At 40.5% G+C, this 21205-nt stretch overlaps 1 protein-coding gene across 1 annotated transcript; it reads right to left on the bottom strand.

Moving 5' to 3' along the window:
- Positions 1 to 3733: 3733 nt before the first annotated feature.
- Positions 3734 to 20765, bottom strand: wdr43 (WD repeat domain 43). The gene is made up of 18 exons (XM_034674750.1): positions 20498 to 20765; positions 19531 to 19665; positions 18549 to 18670; positions 15959 to 16079; positions 15546 to 15664; positions 15298 to 15400; positions 15080 to 15144; positions 14670 to 14829; positions 13161 to 13247; positions 12880 to 13005; positions 12569 to 12718; positions 12138 to 12224; positions 11911 to 11942; positions 11677 to 11740; positions 11270 to 11383; positions 7810 to 7879; positions 4951 to 5009; positions 3734 to 4833 (listed from the first exon to the last, which is right to left on the bottom strand). The coding sequence occupies exons 1-18, from the start codon at positions 20702 to 20704 to the stop codon at positions 4678 to 4680; spliced, it is 1977 nt and encodes a 658-aa protein (XP_034530641.1). The 5' UTR covers positions 20705 to 20765; the 3' UTR covers positions 3734 to 4677.
- Positions 20766 to 21205: the final 440 nt, after the last annotated feature.

The following is a 21205-nucleotide window of genomic DNA, read 5'->3' on the forward strand; positions in this document are numbered from 1 at the left end:
TCACCAGGTGAATGTAAGATGGAGAGCGGCCTTCAAAGTATAAAAGGACCAAGACAAGAGAGGCTCTTTGCAGGACGTTCAGAGCATCCCATCTGTCCCGTCTGCCTAAATCACAGAGTGATGCTGCAGCACTCAAGAGCCTCCTCATCGCCTTGTCATAAATACTCTCCATTTTCCAAATTAGATCCTGGTATTTTATATGATCACTGTCAGGCTGGTACACTCACAAGAAATAATGAGGGGGAAATTGTGGAGCAAAACCATAAAAACAAAGCCAACAATATCAACAACCACGAAAGGATGATTCCTGGGGGCACCCTTTGTAGTATTTATCTTCCTCTGTCTTTTAAGTCCCCTTCAAACGCTTCCCTGTTTTGTTCACTATACAGTATGTCTTCACACACACACACACACACACACACACACACACACACACACACACACACACCTGTGCAGCAATGAAGACCAAAAATAGTTTTAGGACGTATGTTACATCCTTTTTCATTTCCTATAAATCCCCTGTATGTGCTGGTGGGTGTTACTGTCAACACTTCAGCCTATAATGGACTTTCCCCCGTTCTGACTGGTGGACTAATAACACTAATAATGCCTCTGCGCAGACTACGAGATACAATGGAGTGCAGCAATTAGAGTTGCTTCTCCGGCTAGAAAGTGTCAAAATGTTTCCTGTCTTGAAAGCTTGTAGCATCTGTAATGCTGTGAAATAAAACTGCCTTCCATATTTAGTTTTCTTAGAACCAGTATTTTTTTTTGGTTTTATTTCTCTGAAAGGAAGTCCTCTATTACCCTTATTCAAGTGATTAAAAAGCTTTGATATATCCGCTTTTGTGTCAACATCACAAAGTGAGTGTGCACTCAGCGGTTTTTATACTTCAGTGTGAAGGTGCCCCTAAGTCTTCAAAAGGGACTCTACAAAGACCGCACACCCATCAGCCCGAGCATTATGACCAGCGGCAGGTGAAGTAAAAACACTGATTATCTCTTTACATCACCCGTCAGTCGGTGGGATATGCTTGGCAGCGAGTGAAGATTTTGTCCTCGAAGTTGATGTGTTGGAAGCAGGAGAAATGGGCAAGTGGTACATTTAATTTCATCTGCCATGATTTGGTTTAATGCAGCATGAAGTCCATCAAACTGGCAAGTTGTGTACCAATATTTTCTCTGGCTTTTGGAGCGTTTGCTCTGACTGGTGTGTAAATTTTCCCAGTGGGAAACCAATTTTTCAAAGCTTTCCAGCACCACGCACCCAGAGTCAGTGATTGAGTGGGAGACAGTTCCAAAAAGTTTACAAGAGTAGAGACTTAAAGATGTGACTGCAACGGACTATAAGGACTGCAGAAAAAAATCATTGGTGTCGACCTGCCCCCCATCCAGGACTTGTACCGGTCCCGGGCCAGGAAACGGGCAGGTAGCATCACCGCTGACCCCTCACACCCTGGACACAAATTCTTCAAACTCCTCCCCTCTGGCAGGCGCTACAGATCACTGTGCGCCAAAACAACCCGCCATAAGAACAGTTTCTTCCCCCAGGCTGTCACTCTGATGAACACTAAACCATAACATTGTCATACCTGTCAGATAAATACTCTCTGTAAATATACATGTAGATATACAATGCAACAATTCTCCAAGCAGAATTCTATTTTTTTAATGTAAAGACTACCTCTGCTACTCACCACTGCGCTATTAACATATTATTTTAGCCTGTACATATTAGTCATGCCTATTTGTTATTCTTTTGTATTTATAGCTGATGTTATTATTATTTGTATTTTATTTTTATTTGTATGTCTTATTCTTGTGCCTTGTACAAATAGAGCACAGTTTACCTAAGTCAAATTCCTTGTGTGTTCAAGCATACCTGGACAATAAAGCTGATTCTGATTCTGATGTGTTTAACGTTAAGATATTAATGATGTTTAGGATCCAAAGGTGCTTTTCCACTGCAGGAACTTTGGACCTTTTGAGGAACTATGCATTCCGACAGCAGGGACCTGGGTCTAAACTTAGTTCTGGGGTAGTATTTATTAGGGTTGGGCAATTCAAGCAAATATACTGATCGATAATCATTGGCATCTATTTGACAATTATTCCGATAATCTGCGTTTCTGTGACGCAGCGGCGTGGCGTGTGTGTTTACATTTTACAGTCATGCTCAGTCTCTGGAAATACGAGTGTAGTAGTGAAATTCAGAAACAGAGAACATCGCTGCAACTGTAGCTAATGTTTTCTTCTTCTTTTGCTATTTAATGCAGTTAGCATTCTTCTTCTGTTTCCAAATGTGGTTAGCAAACAGCTTTAAGATGCTATATAGCCACCGTCTGGCGGGAATACCGTATTACAACCAGGCACTGGTAAAAACGATGAAAAATTGTACTTTTAAAATGAGAAAATATATTTTTACAAAGTGAACGAATATTGGAACATTGGAAAAATCATTGCCCACCCCTAGTATTCGTGTCATACAAAGAGCCTCTCTTGTTTTGGTCATTTATTCTTTAAAGGCCGCTATCCATCTTACACCATTGCAATCACATTGAGAAGAGATTTTGCCAGAAATGGGATTAAAATTGTGGTTACAACAAGCCACTGCGCTTGGTTGTGCTAGTAAGAGGCAATATTTGATATATACTTACATCTTTTGCATTTACATAATTTACTAGATGAGTCAATGGGAGCTATTTTTCTCTGCTGATGTGTACATTAAGTTCGTCATTTGAATTTAAAGAACCATCACTATATGCAATACCTCCAGTGTTGCCAACTTGAGTTTTCAGACCCCTCTAGTGACTAGACGGGGCAGCTGTGGCTCAGTGGGTAGAGTCGGTCATCTATCAATCGGAAGGTTGGCAGTTCGATCCCAACTCCGGCAGTCACATGCCGAAGTGTCCTTGAGCAAGACACTGAACCCCGAATTGCCCCCTCTGTTGTTCAGACGTGTGAACAAATGAGATGAGCCACTACCATCAGTGTGTGAATGGGTGAATGTGACGAGTAGTGTAAAAGTGCTTTAAGTGGTCAGAAAGACTAGAAAACCACTATATAAGTACATTTACATTTACTAGCAACAAATCCAGTGACTTTTTCTGGTGTTAAATGGAGACTTTTAGAGACTGACGTGAAAGCATGCATCTTTCTTACTTTACTCAACGAGCAGTGGATGCTGCTGGGAGTCCCTCCTAGCTGCATTCAGAGCAGGAGGCGTTCATCCCTCAGTATCCAGACTGCAAATGTATCACGCATGTACGAAGACATCCCTGGCTAATCCCACCTATTGTCTCTGTTTGGTCCATTTAGATAGTTAATGTAGATTGTATACAAAAAATATCTTGAAAATGTTATGGTTGAATAATGTAATGTTTTACTTTGATTTTTTGTAGGCTCCTAAGTGTAGTTATAAACATATTTAGGGTGTTTAACCTCTTTTTGTCTCCTACAGCATCCATTTCAATTCAAAATATGCAAATTAAATGACATAATTGAGCAACTTTTAGGACAGCCAATGACTACTTTCCTCACTGAGGAGTTGGCAACACTGAATACCTCATTTGCTAACATAAACCATGCCAGACTTGATCCAGATCCCCCATTCAGCTGTGCATGAGCAATAAGAACAATATTATGTTTCACTTGCTGATTACAGGAGCCCTATGACACAGTGTCACACTGCCCATCAGCAAGGACTTTACCTCCCCCCACCACACACATTAAACCATTTTGAAAACCCATTTATTCACCTATTTCAGCAAAGTTCACATTGTCTTTTCTCAGTCGCCCCTGTGACTATGGGTTCAAGCAGTGGACATCAGGGCATGCCCGGAAAGTAAACACACAGAAAGGATAAAGTTAAAACAAAAAGGGAGACAAATCAGGAAATGATAAAAAAAAAAAAAAAAAAAAACAGCATTCAGAGACTTTACAAGAGTTCATTTAATCCCAAGGATTTCTGGGAGAAAGCTGTAGAGGGAAGAGCTCATACAAACACTTCACTGTACATAGAGATTTACATTGTGAGGGACAAGATGGAGGTCTGCTGGACGCGTCCCCCTTCTCTTGATTGAGCGGTTCTCTGTACAACAAACATCTGATCTGAGGGATCTGAGGGGGCTTGTTCCCAGCTCCACGCCTGCTCTGTGTTTGCGTTTGCGGGCTCCAGGTGGCCTTAAGAGTTAGGTTATCATGAATCAATCACAGAGAGTGCTGCGTCACCTACGGTTAAGATGGTCATACAATATACTCAATACTACTTCTATGGTATAAAATTTTGGAATGCAGACTGCGATGTGAGCAAACTAGAGCGCCACAAAATGACCTTTTCTGTCATTTTAAACACAAACTCGTCAGGCTGTGGAGCTGGGACGCAGACTTTAACTCAATCAGTTTCTCTTTGCTGATTTCTTTGCCTCACTTCCCGAAATGTTACATCTGTTCCTCAGACGGGGGGAGAGACGGCATGACATCAACAACACTGTGGCTGCAATGCGTTGTGGCGAGGCAGGGGGGGCGCCGCTGCCTTCTTCAACATGTGTCCCTTGATTTTTTTTGTAAAACCAAACTTTGTTCTGGTAATAAAATCAAAAGCATGAAAATAAAATGAAAGTATATAACTCTTTCAGGTCCATTTTTTCTATAGTTGGTTTTTCTCCTCGTTTGTTTTCATTCTTCTTCGCTCTCATTTTCGTGATCCATGTCTTCCTCTCCATTCGCTTTGGAATCTTTTCTACTGTCTGGATCATCTTCTTCTTCCTCATCCTCTGCTAGCTCCTCTTCTTCTTCCATGTTCTCTTCCTTCGCCTCATCCTCTTCCCAGTTCTGGTAAAAATAAAAATCTTAGTAAACACCTCAAACGGAAATTCAAGCAAAGTATCAGATCCTACACATGTCTCTGTGATGAGAGGCTGTGTAACCATTTAGTTTGATCTCACTTACTTCAGAGTCATCATCTGGAAGACCTTCATCACCAGAGGCTTCTTCTTCATCTGATGATTCTGGAAAAGGCAAGCAAAGGAAAACAAACACGTTAGCTAATCCTGCAAAACCACAAAAGAAACGACAGCCCTCCACGCTCTCACATGTTCACACACTTCACAGCACGGACATATTTGTGTTTCAGCACATTGATGTGCTTTTTGGTCATGACAACAATCCTTAGTGTGGAGCAGGAGGGAGGAATGTCTGACTTCCTGAGGCTATGTGTCCTATTAGGTCAGTCAGGCCGTCTGCTGCAGACACTGTCGCCTCTAGACTTTGGTTACAGATATTAGAGAGTTCTACTATTGTCTGTCACAGCAGTAATTACGCTTAAAAACACAACCGGAAAAAGTGGCAAAGGTTGTTATGAAGAATAGAAAAACTGTGACACACTAAAAGTGAAACACGATGCATTTCAACCAAGAGTTCTGGGGTCTTTTAGCTCCAGAACTACTTTACCCGGAACTAAAAGGTTCCTGTGCCCCCATTGTTGACTGCGTTAAGACCGCGGGCTGAAGTCCCGGCAAATCAGGCCAGTGACATATGGAGAAAAAGGTAAATGCACTACACCTCCAGACCAGTAGAGGGCAGTAAAACAAAGAGGAATGCCATTCATCACAGATGACACCATAGAAGCAGATTGACAGGCAGGTATCATTATGAGCAACACAACAGTTAGCCTGTTAGCATGAAGAGACTAAGCTGGCGCTGTTTTAGATGGTGCTATATTTCATCACAGATGGATTCACTGAATCAACACGTGAGAGGAGATGAGCGCGAGTAGCAAATAGGGGTGAGTATTGGCAAAAACCTCATGATACGATACGCATCATGATACTTAGGTCACGATACGATAGTATCACGATATTGTGATATATTGTGATATTCTACACAGTTAACTAAGGAAAAAATAAAGATGGTGGATATGTTAATCACACAATATTACTCAAATTGAAAGGACAAATTAAGACAAAACTATTTGATTGAAAACAACTTTTCCATTTTATTGTTTTTGAAGTACTGAAGTCGTATTTTGGTTCCAACTCGGCTAAAATATGAATTTCTATTTTTTACAAAAAAATCGATATCAAGAGTTGAAATATCAATATTATATTGGAGGTCAAAGTATTGCGATATATTGCCCAATCAATATTTTTTCACACCTCTAGTAGCAAAGGCGTTTCAACACGGCTTTAAAATCCTTTTTAACTCAAAAAGCCGTGGCAGAGATCGTATGGTGTTTTGGTTTAAATAGCGACCCTTCTAACTGCCGACTTTCAGCCGGATGCATCCCTCATAAACGTCTTTAGACAATCATTAAATATCTGATGAGGATATTTTGAAATCTTTTTTTAAAAAACTAAACTAGTTTGCATTCCCAGAAACTCCCTCTGTTTCATCAAATGTGTAAACTCCACAAACACTGAGACTTTCAGCTGAATGCAGGCTGTGAACTCTCTCGACCTGTCAATCAAAGAATTAGGCCACGCCCACAACGTCCTGAGAAATTCTCTGAACTGGAAAATAAGCTTTTCGTAGTTGTGGATGTTTGTTTTCACTCAGATTTTTGTTGAAACTTGATTACACATCACATTTTGATATTCTATATGAATTTTAAATATTACATTTAGGTTTCCAGAGGCTTTAAGAAAAATGGAAAATGTGTATTACACAAAGATTGATCTTTTCTTTAAGTCCAGAGCTCAACAGTCTGAGTTTGTTCCAGATACTGCCCGAGATGTGTCGACATTAAAGTCTGAAAGGCAGAGCGGTTTCACGGCGTACAGGGATAATAATCCAGTGTGCATTAACGTAACTCATGAAAGTCAGATGTGGAGGCTATAACTTAAAGCTTCCACACTGATCTGCTGCTTTACATACATATAGGCCTTAATATAGATCTACAGACATTTTAACAGCTACTGTAATTACACTGTCACATGGTGTGAGAGTTTAATTAGAGAGGGATAAATGCTCCTCATGCAGGGAACACCAGAACTATTACAGGACAGAATCTATGTGTGCAACTTGAAGATCAATAAATCATGCCCAGTCTCACAAAATCATCAGACTAGGATTCTGTGACAAGTCTGGAGCTTCCTGTCACATGTCGGAGCCCGTTGTACAGCAGCAGCCTCACTGGACTGGAACAACCTCCCGTTAATCAGCTGTCTTTATGAACTTTTCTTTTAATGAACCTTTGCGTGCCGCTTCACTGACGGGTATTGGAACTCAAAGCGCGGCTTAATTATTTCATGAAAGCCAATTTTCTACGCGGTTCAATAAAGCGTTTTATACAGTACGGTAATGAGAAATGAGAGCGAACAGAGCGGGGCCTTGTTGTTCCGCTCAAAGGGGAGGATCTGAACACTGCTGGTCTGGTTGCCAGGCAACAGGAGTCATGTTTGCGTGCGGTGCATCAGCAAGAGTGGCTGCTTGTCGGGCAACAGTGCATCCGTAAATCTGAGCCGGTTCAATGCAGTTTTCGTGAAGAGTCGCTAATGAGTTCAGGTGAATTGACAAGGTAATAACTGTCAGTCAGTGATGGAGGGAACCGTCAGTCAGACACTTTTTACACAATAACATGGAGGGAGGTGTTGCACTGCTGCAGGTATCCAGTCAGTCATGGGTCTGATATTAAGAAGCTTAAACAGGGTCATGATGTTGTTTCTGTCAGCTGCTGACTCATCACTAGGACACAGACCGCATGATGGTGTGATAAAAAAATAAAAAAGTTTGACAGTAAAGGTAAAAGCTGAGAAACAGAGGATTACTCAGAGAGAGGATAAAGAGAGACAATTAAGAAAAAACACTCACCCTCCTCATACACCAGCTTAGCTGTGTGGTCAACACCTTGAACTGTGTTGCTGCTGTCACTTGTCGCCACCTAGTGGTAGAAGGAGAGAAGAGGATTACAGATACAGTATGGATTTGAGGAGACCAGAATCAGAAATAGATCAGAGCTCGCACAAACAGTATGTAAGGAAGTAAGATATTAAAAGAAGATGGAATAAAATGATAAATACAAATAAAATAAATATCAAAATAGAAAATAAACGAGAGAATAAAATAAAGATCAAATAAAATACAAATAAAATAAAGATCAAATAAAATAGAATAAAATAAAATAACAATAGAAATAAAATAAAGATCAAATCAAATAAAAATAAAATAGAATAAATAAAAATAGAATGAAATCAAGTAAAGATAAAATAAAATGGAATAAAATAAAATAAAGATAGAATAGAATAAAATAAAGATAAAATAACAATAAAGTGTATACAGAATTGCAAAATATAAGTTTTATTTTGTTTTTCACGTGTAGTTAAGTTTTATGCAAAAGTATTTTTGTTGAGTGCATCTTCACGTAGGATCAAGATGTCACACCATAGTTACGCCTAAGAGAAGCTATTACCTCTGAAATCTCACAACAGTCATCAGATGTTGTGCGATCACTTTTTTAAATCCTGCAGTGAGTTAAAATCATTATATCAAGTTGGCTCAAGGACGGATTATCTCAGCTTCTAATAATAATAAGATTGATAATAATAATAATCAGCATCTGTGGGAGCTGTTCTTTCTTATGTATTTAGTGTTTTTGTGTAATGTGTAACTACTGTAGCCTCAGCAGTTTTTTCTGAGATAGAAAGAAGGAAAACACAACAAGAGCTAAAAGAAAAGCGTTCTGCAGAACTGCATGACTTGAATTACTGCTCGGCTGAGATTGTTGCTCATTTGATGATTTGGCAAACTATGTAAAGTGGGCAGCTTATGTAGACAAAGCAGCAGACAGTGAATCAGCTGTGGCAGGAGGAAATTAATTCAGAAATGTTATGAAAATGTAGCTCCTGCAGATAGCTCAGGGGAACATTTGTCATAAATATGTTTGAATTGAATTAAATAAAAAAAACCCTTTGAAACATATTCCAAACAAGCAGAAGGCCACGAATTGGCTGCAGGTTTACATTTGAGTGTTTAAACCTTTTTTTTCACTCAGCTGATCCGGTACGAGGCTGCAGGTTTTCATGAAAACCTTAATCTGATCATGTGTGCGGGCTAAACTGGATCAAAACCTCTAACGTCCACTCTCTGACTTCTTTAATGATGCAAAGACTTGACTGTTTCTGGAGCCCCACTTCCATAAGTAGATGATATCAGATATTTATTCCCTGTAACGTCTCGACTTTGATGTAACGTCACAGAGGCTTAATGGTGGGATCAAGTCGTCCCACCACTGATCTGCCATCGGAGGCAGTAATAGAGCCAGCAGGGGGGGAAGAACAGCGCTGCGTATGTGCATATCTGAGCCTCTCAAGCTTCTGCGATGCTGTAACACGATGTAAGACCACACACTGGGACAGCGACATCACACCACTGTGGGATCAGTGGGAGAGTGTGAGGGCGTGATGTCGCAGATTGCTGCTTGAATGATGCATCACTTTTACTCTGCGATGTAGTTCTGTGAAGGATTCGGAGCATTTTGAAATTGACAAACAGGAAGAGTTTCATCCCGCAAGGTCGCAGGTATAAATTGTATTCCGGTAGATCTTGTGGGACAGCTGTGCCTGAGGCTGGGATGGAAAACTAAAGTCTAAACTCAAGGTTAACAACGAAGAAGCAGAAGACTGAGAAATGTGTTCAGCTTTAAGTTTAATTTGAATCAATCCTGTGAAGGCTGTCAAGAAGACGCCCAATCAAAGTGCAAGAGATCGTGTTGATTGTTGTTCTTGTGAGTCAAACATATGTCAGTTGCAAACACAGACTGATAGCTCTTTTCAACCAATGTGAACCAGGTTGTATTTCTGGGTTGGTGCTTGTGCTGGTTTCGGAGCTGGTTGAACTCGCGAACCAACACAGCACCCATTTGTTTTTCCACCCCCTTGAGCCCGTGGAAGAGGCACGTCATGACGACCGAAGCCGTTTTTGTAACCAGGCTGTAAACATGTTTATTTCTGCTGTAAGAATCATCTAATTGGTGTCAATGTGGTTTCCGGTGTTGCTGCAGCCAGCCTCAAGCGGATCCTCGATGAATTGCAGTTTATAACACTCCCGCATGGGCTTCATATTTTGAGACCGGAGGTTGCCGCTTGGTTGTAAAGCAGCCTGGAGGTGAGCAGGATGTTTGTAATAGTTCACTGAAACAACTGAACTCCCCTCTTTATTGGAATGATTAGTCAAGAACACACCAAGTATATTCTTGTTTTGTTTATGGTGTATCTGTACTGTTTTAATTTGTCGTCCTGCTGCATGCAGAAGAGCAGTAAAAACAGCAGAGCTGGCTGTGTGCAGTGGAGCACAGCTCTCAAAATGACCCTTCACTGTTCATTGTTCCCAAGACTTTCTCCCAGAGCCAAATGACCAACAGAGGTCCACTTCTCTGAAACAAACTATCGTGTGATTAAACCAGTTAATAAGACTTGATAAAGCAGTTTCACTTTTAAAATCTGTGTTTGCTTCAGGGGCCGGGAAAAAAGCTGCTGCATTAGCATGTAGCTCGATATCATACTTAAATCTTTCATGCACTTAAAACGATGGAGATAACAGTGATTATGTTTGAAATATCAAGAAAGTACCAGTAGGAAATGTTTTACTGAGGGCCCATCAGACGGAGCTAATGGGGAACTGATGAATTTGTGATCAAGGGTACAACGTGATTTCATGGAGGCTGATAGAGAAGGTTTGCAGAGGGGATGAATTAGAAAAAAGGTTGAAGCTTCACTTCCACTGACAAACCTCTGGGTCAGTTTAGCTGCAGAGCATTTTATTTCAGATTTTTCTCCTGCATGGGTCCTGCTGTGTAGAGATAGACGATATTGAAATTTATGTTATGATAAAATATTTCATATCGGTCGATATTGATAATTATGGCTGTTCAATGCCGTCTTCTTCTGTCTAATGTTGGGTGGCCACTACCGTTAGGGCTCACCAGCGTCCCCTCCCTCTTTAGTGGCTGGGGGTGTAATTACATGTTTTCACAATAATTATCATTATCCACTTATCGCCCAGCCCTACTGCTGTATGAAGGAAATACATCAACCTGTGATGCAATTTGCTCTGTAAGCACCCAATGTTCCTGCTTTAGTTGAGATCTCACCACAGCACAAGCTCCTGTTTCAAACAGTGAGCTAAGAGGCACTTTGATTGCACTCCAGCATCATGGGACAGGGGATTCCAGTAACCTTATCACCCAATCCATGCTTCTATCACCACAGTCCAGGCGTTTAAAGCAGCAGAAGGCAGATACATCGTGCTTATTTCTGATCATAATGACACTTACCTGTGTCATCAGGAGATAGAGTTTCCCGTGCAGCTTCGAGAGCTTGTGGAACATCTTCACTCGGCTCTCGATCATGTGGTACAGAACTCCCAGCTGGGTAACCAGGTCTGGCAGCTGTGGGATACACAGATGGATCAGTTGAAGGTAAAAGCATCTCAGGAGCAGAAAACAGGCAGCACTCAACGGAGCGCACTCCTCTATTCCTTAATAAACTAATCTTCTCTCATGTACTCTAAAAGGAGCAGTCTGTAGACTTCACTGAACTTTTACAGCACAACAGATAGTTCACAGGAGAGATAAAAGGGGATTCTTCATTTGGATGCTATTGGAGTTTATCGCAGTATCAACAAAGAGTTAGCCTTCTATCAGCAGGAGAGGTGGGAGCTGATTTGTTGAAGTGGACTCACCGATGCCAGGTATGATGTGTGATGCATGAGCACAGCCTTGAGCCACCGTACCATTAAAACTGCCCTGAAGGAGGAAAGAACATGCACAGGATGAGACGGATTGTTTTTATGACGTGGAGGAAGAATCAGCTTCAAACAATGTCCGCAGAAGTAACGTTGAATATATATATATATATATATAAACACTGAACTAAAGCGGGTCCCCTAGAGGTAACCAACAGAGACTCAACTTACGTGAAAGGATGCCCTTGAAGCCTCTTTGTGATCTACAGACGAGAAGAAGAAGTGTTGATTAAATGCTGAATCACTGAACAAAGCTCCTCTTAGAAATATGAATGTAAGACAGAATATCTGCAGGTTCATTCAGCTCACGGAACTCTGCTGTCTCGATAAGTCAAATATCTCTCCACATGTTTCAGAGGAATTTGTGGTTTTTAATATTTTACAGAAACTTGACTCACCTCTTCCACTAAAGGTAATACAGCAGGGAGTGGTAACCGAGAAACGGTTTTCTTTATCACCATCTCTTTGCGAGTTTGAAAAACTTTCTGTAAGAGGAAAAGAACAGAAAATAGATACTGACATCTGAAATACTTCACGTACAGGTTCCCCAAAGAGTTAAAAATTTATGACATCCAGGTCAACTTGCCTAATGGTAAAACTTTTTTCAAATTGAGCAAAGTATAACTTAATCATTCAGACTGGGTTTGAGATATGTTTGGGGAATTGAGCTGAGTTTGCATGCCTGAATCAATTAAAGTTTGCCTGGTAGAACATTTGCTTGTTAACTTCTTGAATAGCAAACGAGCAGAATCTCAGGGAACTAATTTTTTTTATGTTACACAAGTTAACATCTTAATCGGGATTTTAAACTCCAGAGAGAAACGCTTACGTTAAGGATGTTGGCGTCGCTGCTCTCCAAGCCCTGGACCAGCAGCACTGCAAAGTTGTCCGTCTGCAGAGAGGCCGTGCCTTTAGGAGCTCCCTTCCCAGCAGAGACTGTGGACAGATCGATTTCCCCGAGCCGCTCAGCTATCGACAACTGCAGGGAAAGAGGCGTTTTAGGTCAAAAGGAATTGGAGGATACAAGATCACACACTTCCAATGTTTGACTTCATTTGGATTATGTTTTTTTGAGCCAGAGAAGTCACAAGAGTGAGCGACAGGAGCAGGAGGTGATCCTCAGTGCAGCGTTGAACCCACCTCTTTGGTGTCTGTGTCTTTTTTCCTCTTCTCTGACGCCTGTGAGCTTCCTTTGACCAGAGCTTGGTGACCCGGAAGCCCTGGGACCAGCACTCGGCTCTTGGCGTTGACAATTGGTGTTTTTACCTGTAATGAGAAACAGAATTTCAGGTTTTCATCTTCAGACTGGTTTAAATTAATCCTCCATGAGCAACGAGTGGAAATATCAGGTTTGGAGGAACATCAACAGAATACATCGCTCCTCTTGACTCATATAATAGGAAGCAAGACTTGATTGTTACCTTGGAAACAGTGGTTTCCATGGAAAGGGACAAGCTGGTCTGAACATCCCGGGTCAGACAGATATGTCTCTCTGCTGTGTTGATCTCCTGCATTGATGGAAGGAGAGACGGAGCAGGAAAGGTGAATCACAAGTCTCAACAACATGTTTAAGACCATCTAATGTTTCTCTGGAGCTACAGCAGCAGCAGCAAGCATCTTCTGTTCTTAAAATTCATCTGTCCACGAAAGAAATGTATTCTCCTCAGGCTCAAAACACACAACAGTAAAAACACATGTCTGACTTATTTAATAGCTGTGAACCAATTTATCAAATATAGAAGGTTTAAGTTTTCTTCAAAACTGAAAGAGTTTAAATTATAACAGTCAAATAATTAACTCTTTTAATCCCAATTAACCGTATAATTGTATGAAATCCCACAATTTTGCATTTCAAAACACTTTTAAGTCCATATTAATGTAATCCTATCAGTGTCTTGATTTGGGATTCAAAATAAATGCAAAAAAAATGTACTTCATGATCTGGACTCTGACATGTATAATCACTTAGAGGTAAAAAAGTTTGGAAACACCTTCTCATTCAAGGGTTTGTATTTATTTTAAATTATTTGAAACACTGTAGATTAATACCAAAGACATCTCAAAGACATCAAAACTATGAAAGAACATATATGGAATTATTTAATTAACAAAAAAGTGTTAAATAAATCAGAATAGGTTTTATATTTTAGATTCTGTAAAGTAGCCCCCTTTTTCCTTTGCACACTCTTGGTATTCTCTCAGTCTGCTTCATGAAGTGGTCTCCTGGAATAGTTTCTAATTAACATGAGCCTTTTCAAGAGTTCATTTGTAGAATGACTTGCCTTCTTAATGTGTTTGAGACCATCAGTTGTGTTGTTCAGAGGTAGGGTTAGTACACAATGGATAGCCCTATTTAACTCCATATTAAGGCAAAACCAGATTATTTCATAGTTTTGATGTCTTCAGTATTAATCTACAATGTTGAAAATAATTAAAATAAATAAAACCCATTGAATGAGAAGGTATGTCCAAACTTTTGACTGGTAGTGTGTGTTAATTCAGTTTGACAAAGTGCATATTACTTTTAACTCAATAAAGTGTCATTTCATTAAGTGAAGTTCAATAAAGCATCAACAGAGCAGCCTAAGAGGTTGTTTTTTTTTAAGTGACATGTGTTTTTATTTTCCACCAAAGCAGCAGCAGGAAGCAGGAAGACACTGCAACAGCTGAACTACAGTGGGCTGAAAGGGACAAAAAAAACTCTGAAATGTGTTGCTTTTTCCTTTGGTGATCTTTCATGATAGAAGCTTTTATCAAACAAATCACAACCGCTTGTTTCAGTTTTTAAAGATAAGATAAGTTCTTAATGTATATAACAGCTTTTGTTTTTGTTGAAAACCCAGTATCATTAAAGCTCTCTCGCCTTGACAGCCATGTTTTGTAAATCTGATGTAACCCAAATGCACTTCAACAGTCTCTCGTACACTCACCACTCTCTCCATGACGGGCTGTAAGTGGGCGCCGTACGCCAGCAGCACAGTTTGTTTATCAGCTCCGAGGGCGGCAGCCAGCAGCGGGATCGGCATCGGGGAGTCTTTTGTGTCTGACATCTGAACCGTACACGAGGGCGAGAAGGGCTTCTTACACGGCCTGTGGGATGGAAGTTTAGATAGACTATGAACACAGTTAACAATAAGTGAGGTTTTTAGTGCTGCAACAATAGGATACCACACGACTGTACAAAAATCTGATTGTCATTTGTTGAAGCTGTAGTGTCCCTAAACAGCCATTAGGGGTGGACAAAGAAGTGACCCTTGAAGAGTTAAGTTCCCAAAGCCTCACTCAGCTACCTTACAATGCAATATGTCACCAGGTGTAGTGCAGAGTTTGAAAGACTCACCCGTTTAAAAAGTGCTCAAACAGATGCAACTGTCCATCCTTACACACCACTGCCATCCTCACCGCCTGTTTAAAACAAAAACACACAGCGAAATTTAGATACGGATAAAATGTGCCATAGACAGTGTTTGCAAGACATCATCATACCAAATAAATACATTAAACATACATTTTAAAGAAACCTCATCTTCCAAAATAAAAATGGATGTATGCTCTGACCTCTTCCTTGCTGTTAGACGTGACGAGGTCGATGTGTTGCGGCTCATCCGTCAGTGTGAAAGATACAACTGAATTCTTGTCCTTCCCGTCTTCCCGTACTTGCCTGTAACGAGACAACTTCACGTCAAATTCATTGAAAGTAAGCATGCATTTTAAAACCTCCCAGACGACAGCAGGACATTTTAATGGTGTGCAGCTTCACAGTAACTGACACTGCAGCGAGTGCTAACTGGTCAGTGAGAACTCACCAAACACTGAGAAGTCGGTCGTGTGCAGCGCCAGAGAGGAAATAGAGGCCGTTGCTGTCCGGAGGTCGCGTGGTGGCAAAGCAGAGGGTCGTCACAGCTGTGGAGTGACCTGTGAACTTCTGAAGAGAGAAGCAGGAACCAGAGAGGGGTCAGTTCTGCCGAGTTTAGATCCATGTAGACTTGTACAAACTTTGTTTCTGTTCGCTAAACAGATTTCATGGCCCACTTATTTAGGGTTAACACATTTGTATCCAGAGCATTTAACCAAGATCAAATAAATCAACCAATATGAATATACACTATCAGTCAAAAGTTTGGACACACCATCTCATTCAATGGTTTTTATTTATTCTGATTATTTTTAACATTGTAGATTAATACTGAAGACATTTAAATCTGCAGCAGATACTCACCCTGTAAACCTCCTTGGTGTCCAAGTCCCACATCTTGATGATTTGACCGGCTGAAAGCAGCAGTTTGCCATCAGGGCTCACACACAGGCTGGTCACTGCTGCCCGGTCCGCCTTCCACTTACTGTCAAAGTCATCAAACACAAGGACAGCTGTTAGTACAGGAGTTTCTATTTATTCAGCATCTTTATTCCACTTCTTCACATCGACACTGATCAGGATGAAGAGTATCAGTGCCCTCAGTTCTTTCTGACTCGTGTTTTCATCCCCCCATTTAAAAAGGGACAGCGATGAACTTTACAGCTACATTTAACGGCATAATGTTTACTGCTGCACCTGACCTGACAGCAGTAGGAGGAGTACAAAACACTCACCACTCTCTGAACCAGTCTGTGGACCGTAAATGGACTTAAGTGAGCCTGAAGTGAGGATTCATAGTGAATGATGTTGTGCTGATAACTCTGCTGGTGCTGAATAAACACGTATTCATAATAGATACAGAGATACTGTGAGCAGGATGGTGGAGCCTGTAATAATAGTATAATTTCATGGTTGTGAATAAATCTGGGGTCCTGCCATCTGTAGTGGAGATAGCCACATAAGTACACACAGCTGCATCCACATTTTGTTTTTAAAATCATGTGTACAAACACTTTGCAGGAAAATAACACGTGCCTCTTAGAGATGTTATTTGTAAAGAGTGGTGCTCTGAAAACATGAAGCACTGTTTGGATCCGTCAGTATCAAACAGCGCAAAAGCAGAAACGTTGTTTATCAGTCATGAACTAAGCACTCATCCTGAGTTATCAGACTTGATATCCCCGTGACACTACACAAATGAGTTCTGTATTTATGCCGCTCCATTCTGACTTAATTAAAACGTCTCTTAAAGTCAGCCTGCATTTATCCTGAAGGGATTTCCACCCACTGCCTCCCACAGAACAATACAAACCCGGGGATGTTTGTTCTTCACAGGCGACTTAAAGACTCTGAAAATAACTTTTCTTATCACAACTTCTACTCAAGTGATGTGAACTAGATTTTCTTACTTCCTCTGCTGCTTACACTATTATTGTGAGGTTCAAATGCACACTTTTACCCCCGTCCAAGGTTCAAGAAAGATAAAATATTGCAAGACAGAGACCAGACAGACACACACACACACCTAATAAACACACATTGACTGATTAAACATCCTCTTAGAGGATAGACTGAATCAATCCCATACAGATATCTGTGATCAATGTATCTATCTTCAGGTTGAGTAAGATTGCGACTGGAAGAGTTGTTACCCTGTGTGGACCAGAAATAAATGTGCCACAAATTTAATATTTTAATTGGCGGCCACCAACTGTAATAAGCAGACTGAGACAAGTAACTTTTAGGCACTACACCACCAGAGAAGGCTGCTTACAATCACTTTGTATGACACAGCTTATATCAAAGTCACCTAACAGTCCACGCTAACACTGAAGTTTGTTTAAGATTTGGAAAGAGCCATGCAGAAAAGGCCCCCTGACCAGAGCTTAACCTTGTAAAAAAAAACACGCCTAAAAGCACATCAGAGGAGGAAAATATAAATATGTGGTGAGGAACTCTACAGAAGACATAAAATGATCAAATATGAGACCATAGTGTAAATCCTCCCATTTAAATTGGGCCTTTATTCGCTTTCACTGCCAGGGGTACCAGGCTTTTATATGAGGCAGGCTTTTATTATTGGGAGGCGGCAAATTAAGTACAGGTTTTTATTAAAAGATTTATGGCGTCTACATGACACCTTGTTTTAAATAATGTAAAAATACTTAACCTACATAATGACAATTATTTCCAAACCACATCATACTCAAACGTTTTATCAAAATTAATTAATTAGGTTAAATACATGACTCAAATAAATATGGCATTGTGCCAGGAGTACACAGACAAAAGTCAATGAGTCTGTGTCAACAAAAACATTTTATCTTAACAGGACCATGTGATAATTAATAATTTGTTGTAAATTGGTGCACAACATCTTCATTAGATTCATTACTTCCAACAAAAGTCATACATCAATCTAAAAAAAGACAATTCAGAAGCATTGTAGAGTGTAATCTGCTCATCACTGATCATAGCCTCAGTTAAAGTGAGCTGCAGTGTACATAAACGCTCTAAGCCTGAGACTGCTTTTGTCGAACTATAAAAACTGTTTGAAAAATAAGAATCATTTAATTTTCTTTCACAGTCAGAGCTTTTACTCTGCTCAAAGGAAAGTAAGTTAATTTCTAGAAAAGTATACAATAAATGACTGTTCTGTAAACTCAGTTCTCTCTGTAACATCAAAGAACACGTCTTCACAGCCTGCGGCGGACTAAATAGTAAACAGCTTTACTCTTTTTCAGGATATAAGTCTCCCGATCTCCATTTCCAGCTGTGTCTTCATATCATATCTGAATAAATCTGACAGCAGCAAATTTAAATACGAGGCCTAACAAGAAACTCAATGCAGCTTATGTTTTTGTTTCTGTCAGTTTATAGCATCAGCTTCATTCACACATTTACATATTTATAAAAACCTTTACGTTTGTCTAGAAATAATGTTAATACTGACCTTCTTGGTTTGCCTGTCTGCAGGTCCCACTCTATGATGTTTGTATCATCTGAGCCGCTGTATAATAAGCTGTCTTCAGGATGCCACTGAACACAGTTCACTCCTCCACTATGACCTCCATCCTGGAAGGGACAGAAAAGCTTGGTATTAGCAGCATTAACAGAAAGGCTTTAAATTTCCCTTCATGTTTTTTTATTAGAGAAAAATCATTTCAACTTCAAAGGTTGTCTACATGCCAACATTAGGGAAGCAAATTTTAAAGTAAGAGGTGTTACATTCTTGGCATCTCAAACCTTTTATAAGTGTAGTACTAGGGGTGTAACGATTCATCTAATTCATTGATTGATTTATATTCCTATGATTCCACTACATTGATCTGTGATGACATATATCTATATCTATCTAACATTGTTTTAAAAGGTAACAAATAGCCCGGCAGACTTTATGCGGATGTGGTTTTGCACTTTTAATGATAAAGACGTTAAACATTACTCAATTCAGGCTGCCTGTCTGTCACGTCATCGACATCAATGGCAGAGAAGAAGCCTGCGAGCAAGAAATTATCAAGACACCATTGTGGTCCAGCGCGTGGAAACACTTTGGCTTTTGCAAAGCCGGAGATGTTCTCAATAAGTCGCTCGCTGTTTGTAGGATATGTAAAGGTCCGGTAAAGAACCACGGCAACACCAAAAATCTATCCAACCACCTACTAAGGCGCCGTGGGATTTCACACAACGCCGACCATCCAGGCACCTTGTGCAGCAAATCTAGGACAGTTCAGTATCAAGGTTTTTATTTCACAGTCACACTGGTTGAATTTTTGGCTCAAAAGTAACTGAACTGTTTCGGATCACATCGTTCTAAATGAACCAATATCATCCTTTAATCATATTGGCAACCACAAATCGAATTGATGTTGAAAAGAATCGTTACACCCCTTATGTAGTACATAGGGTCAGGATGAGCTCAGAGTCAGACTCACCAGAGTACAGTGCAGTGCTCCCTTTGTTGTACTGTATATGAGAACAGTGCCTGCTGCTGTGCCCATCGCCAGCAGGTCGGCCTTCTCCTCCACCTGCCCTGCCTCCGATTTCCTCTTCTTCCTCTGAGGTCCCTCCTGAAAACACAGAACAGATTTAATGTAATACTTAAACATGTAAAACAACACCAAAGTTAGGGACACTGTGTGGAACTATATATACACCTTTTTATTTTGTATTTCTGTCTGTCTGTGACTGATTTTAATTTCTACACCTGGACATTTATCTGGTGATGGAAAATAATCTGGTTTCTTTCACAGATTTTATATCTTACAGGCCATAAGTGGGCAGTGTGGATCTAACAAACTTTAGGACACATTTCACAAACTTCAACAAATAAGAATGCAACATTATGATTCATAGATGATTTTTTGTCACTTTTGATGTGCTTGTAACAAAATGCCACGTACTAGAGGGTCAAACTTTTGTAACTTCTCCTTGCTCTCCTAAGTGTCATGGTGGCACACGCTTCATGAGCTTTGCTAGGCTTGTGCTCACTTTAATAACTTCTTCATTAACATTTCTACAAATGTGAGAACGATTCGACATAGATGGCCATAATACCGTGCCATTTATGAATGTTTTTATATGGCTAGTTCAACTTTTAATACCTAAATAAGTCATTTTCCATGTTTTCCGAGTACCATGTGGGACTAACATGTGCGTCCTGCGCAGCTGTTTAAGCTAACTAGCAGCTAGTAAGCTAATCAAATCTGTGTCAGACACGAGAAAGAGTCCTTATTAACACACACCAGGAAGTCCCCACCTTTCTTAGTTATATCACTTATGGTAGAAAAGAATGTTTTGTTTCAGCGTGTGCAGTTGTTTCAGTTCTGTCACACACAGCTCAGTAAGGCCTCGTTAGCAGCTGTAGCTAACAGCAGGGATCTCCAAAGCAGACTCACGTACCTTCACAGTCCGGCATGGTCCCCAGGCTATGCAGATACAGGTGGCACTCAAATGAGCTGAAGGCACATATTCTTGGTGAAGTGTTTTACTGTCCGTGTTCCAGATGCGAAGCCTGCCATCCTGGGCACACAGCGCTAAGTACTGTCGTGATTTGGGTGAGAAAACGCAGGGTAGCTGCAGCGAAGAGCTGCCACCGTCAGCCGCCATTTCTGAAGCGCTGCCTGCGTCTGCGTGCGTGGTTTACACAGACCACATGTGTCCCTCTCTGGACATGCGCGGTAGCGACGTCAACTGCTCCGCCCTCCCATTGGCTGCCGCCGCACAGACAACAAAGCTGCTGGGTTCGTCGTGATCACAGACTGTAAGGTTCCCTGTATCGGAGGGTTCTTTTCTCTTTAGACGTGTGTGAGTGAGTGCAGATATTGAATCTCTACATTTCAATATTTTTTCCTTCTACCAAATCTAACATCAACAGCATTACAAACACTTTAACAGTATAAATAAAAATGAATTAGTCCACTTTTATTCAATATCAACTTTCTTTTGTGGCTGGCTCCAGTGTAACTAACTCAACTCAACTCAACTTTATTTATATAGAACCTTTCGTACATAAAAACATATAGCCCAAAGTGCTTCACAGAGTAACAGACCGTTAGAAAACAACAGCAATGGTAAAATTATAAAAGCATTGATTAAAAAAGAAATACT

The sequence above is a fragment of the Notolabrus celidotus genome, chromosome 22, assembly GCF_009762535.1.
Source record: "Notolabrus celidotus isolate fNotCel1 chromosome 22, fNotCel1.pri, whole genome shotgun sequence".
NCBI classification, from domain to species: Eukaryota; Metazoa; Chordata; class Actinopteri; order Labriformes; family Labridae; genus Notolabrus; species Notolabrus celidotus.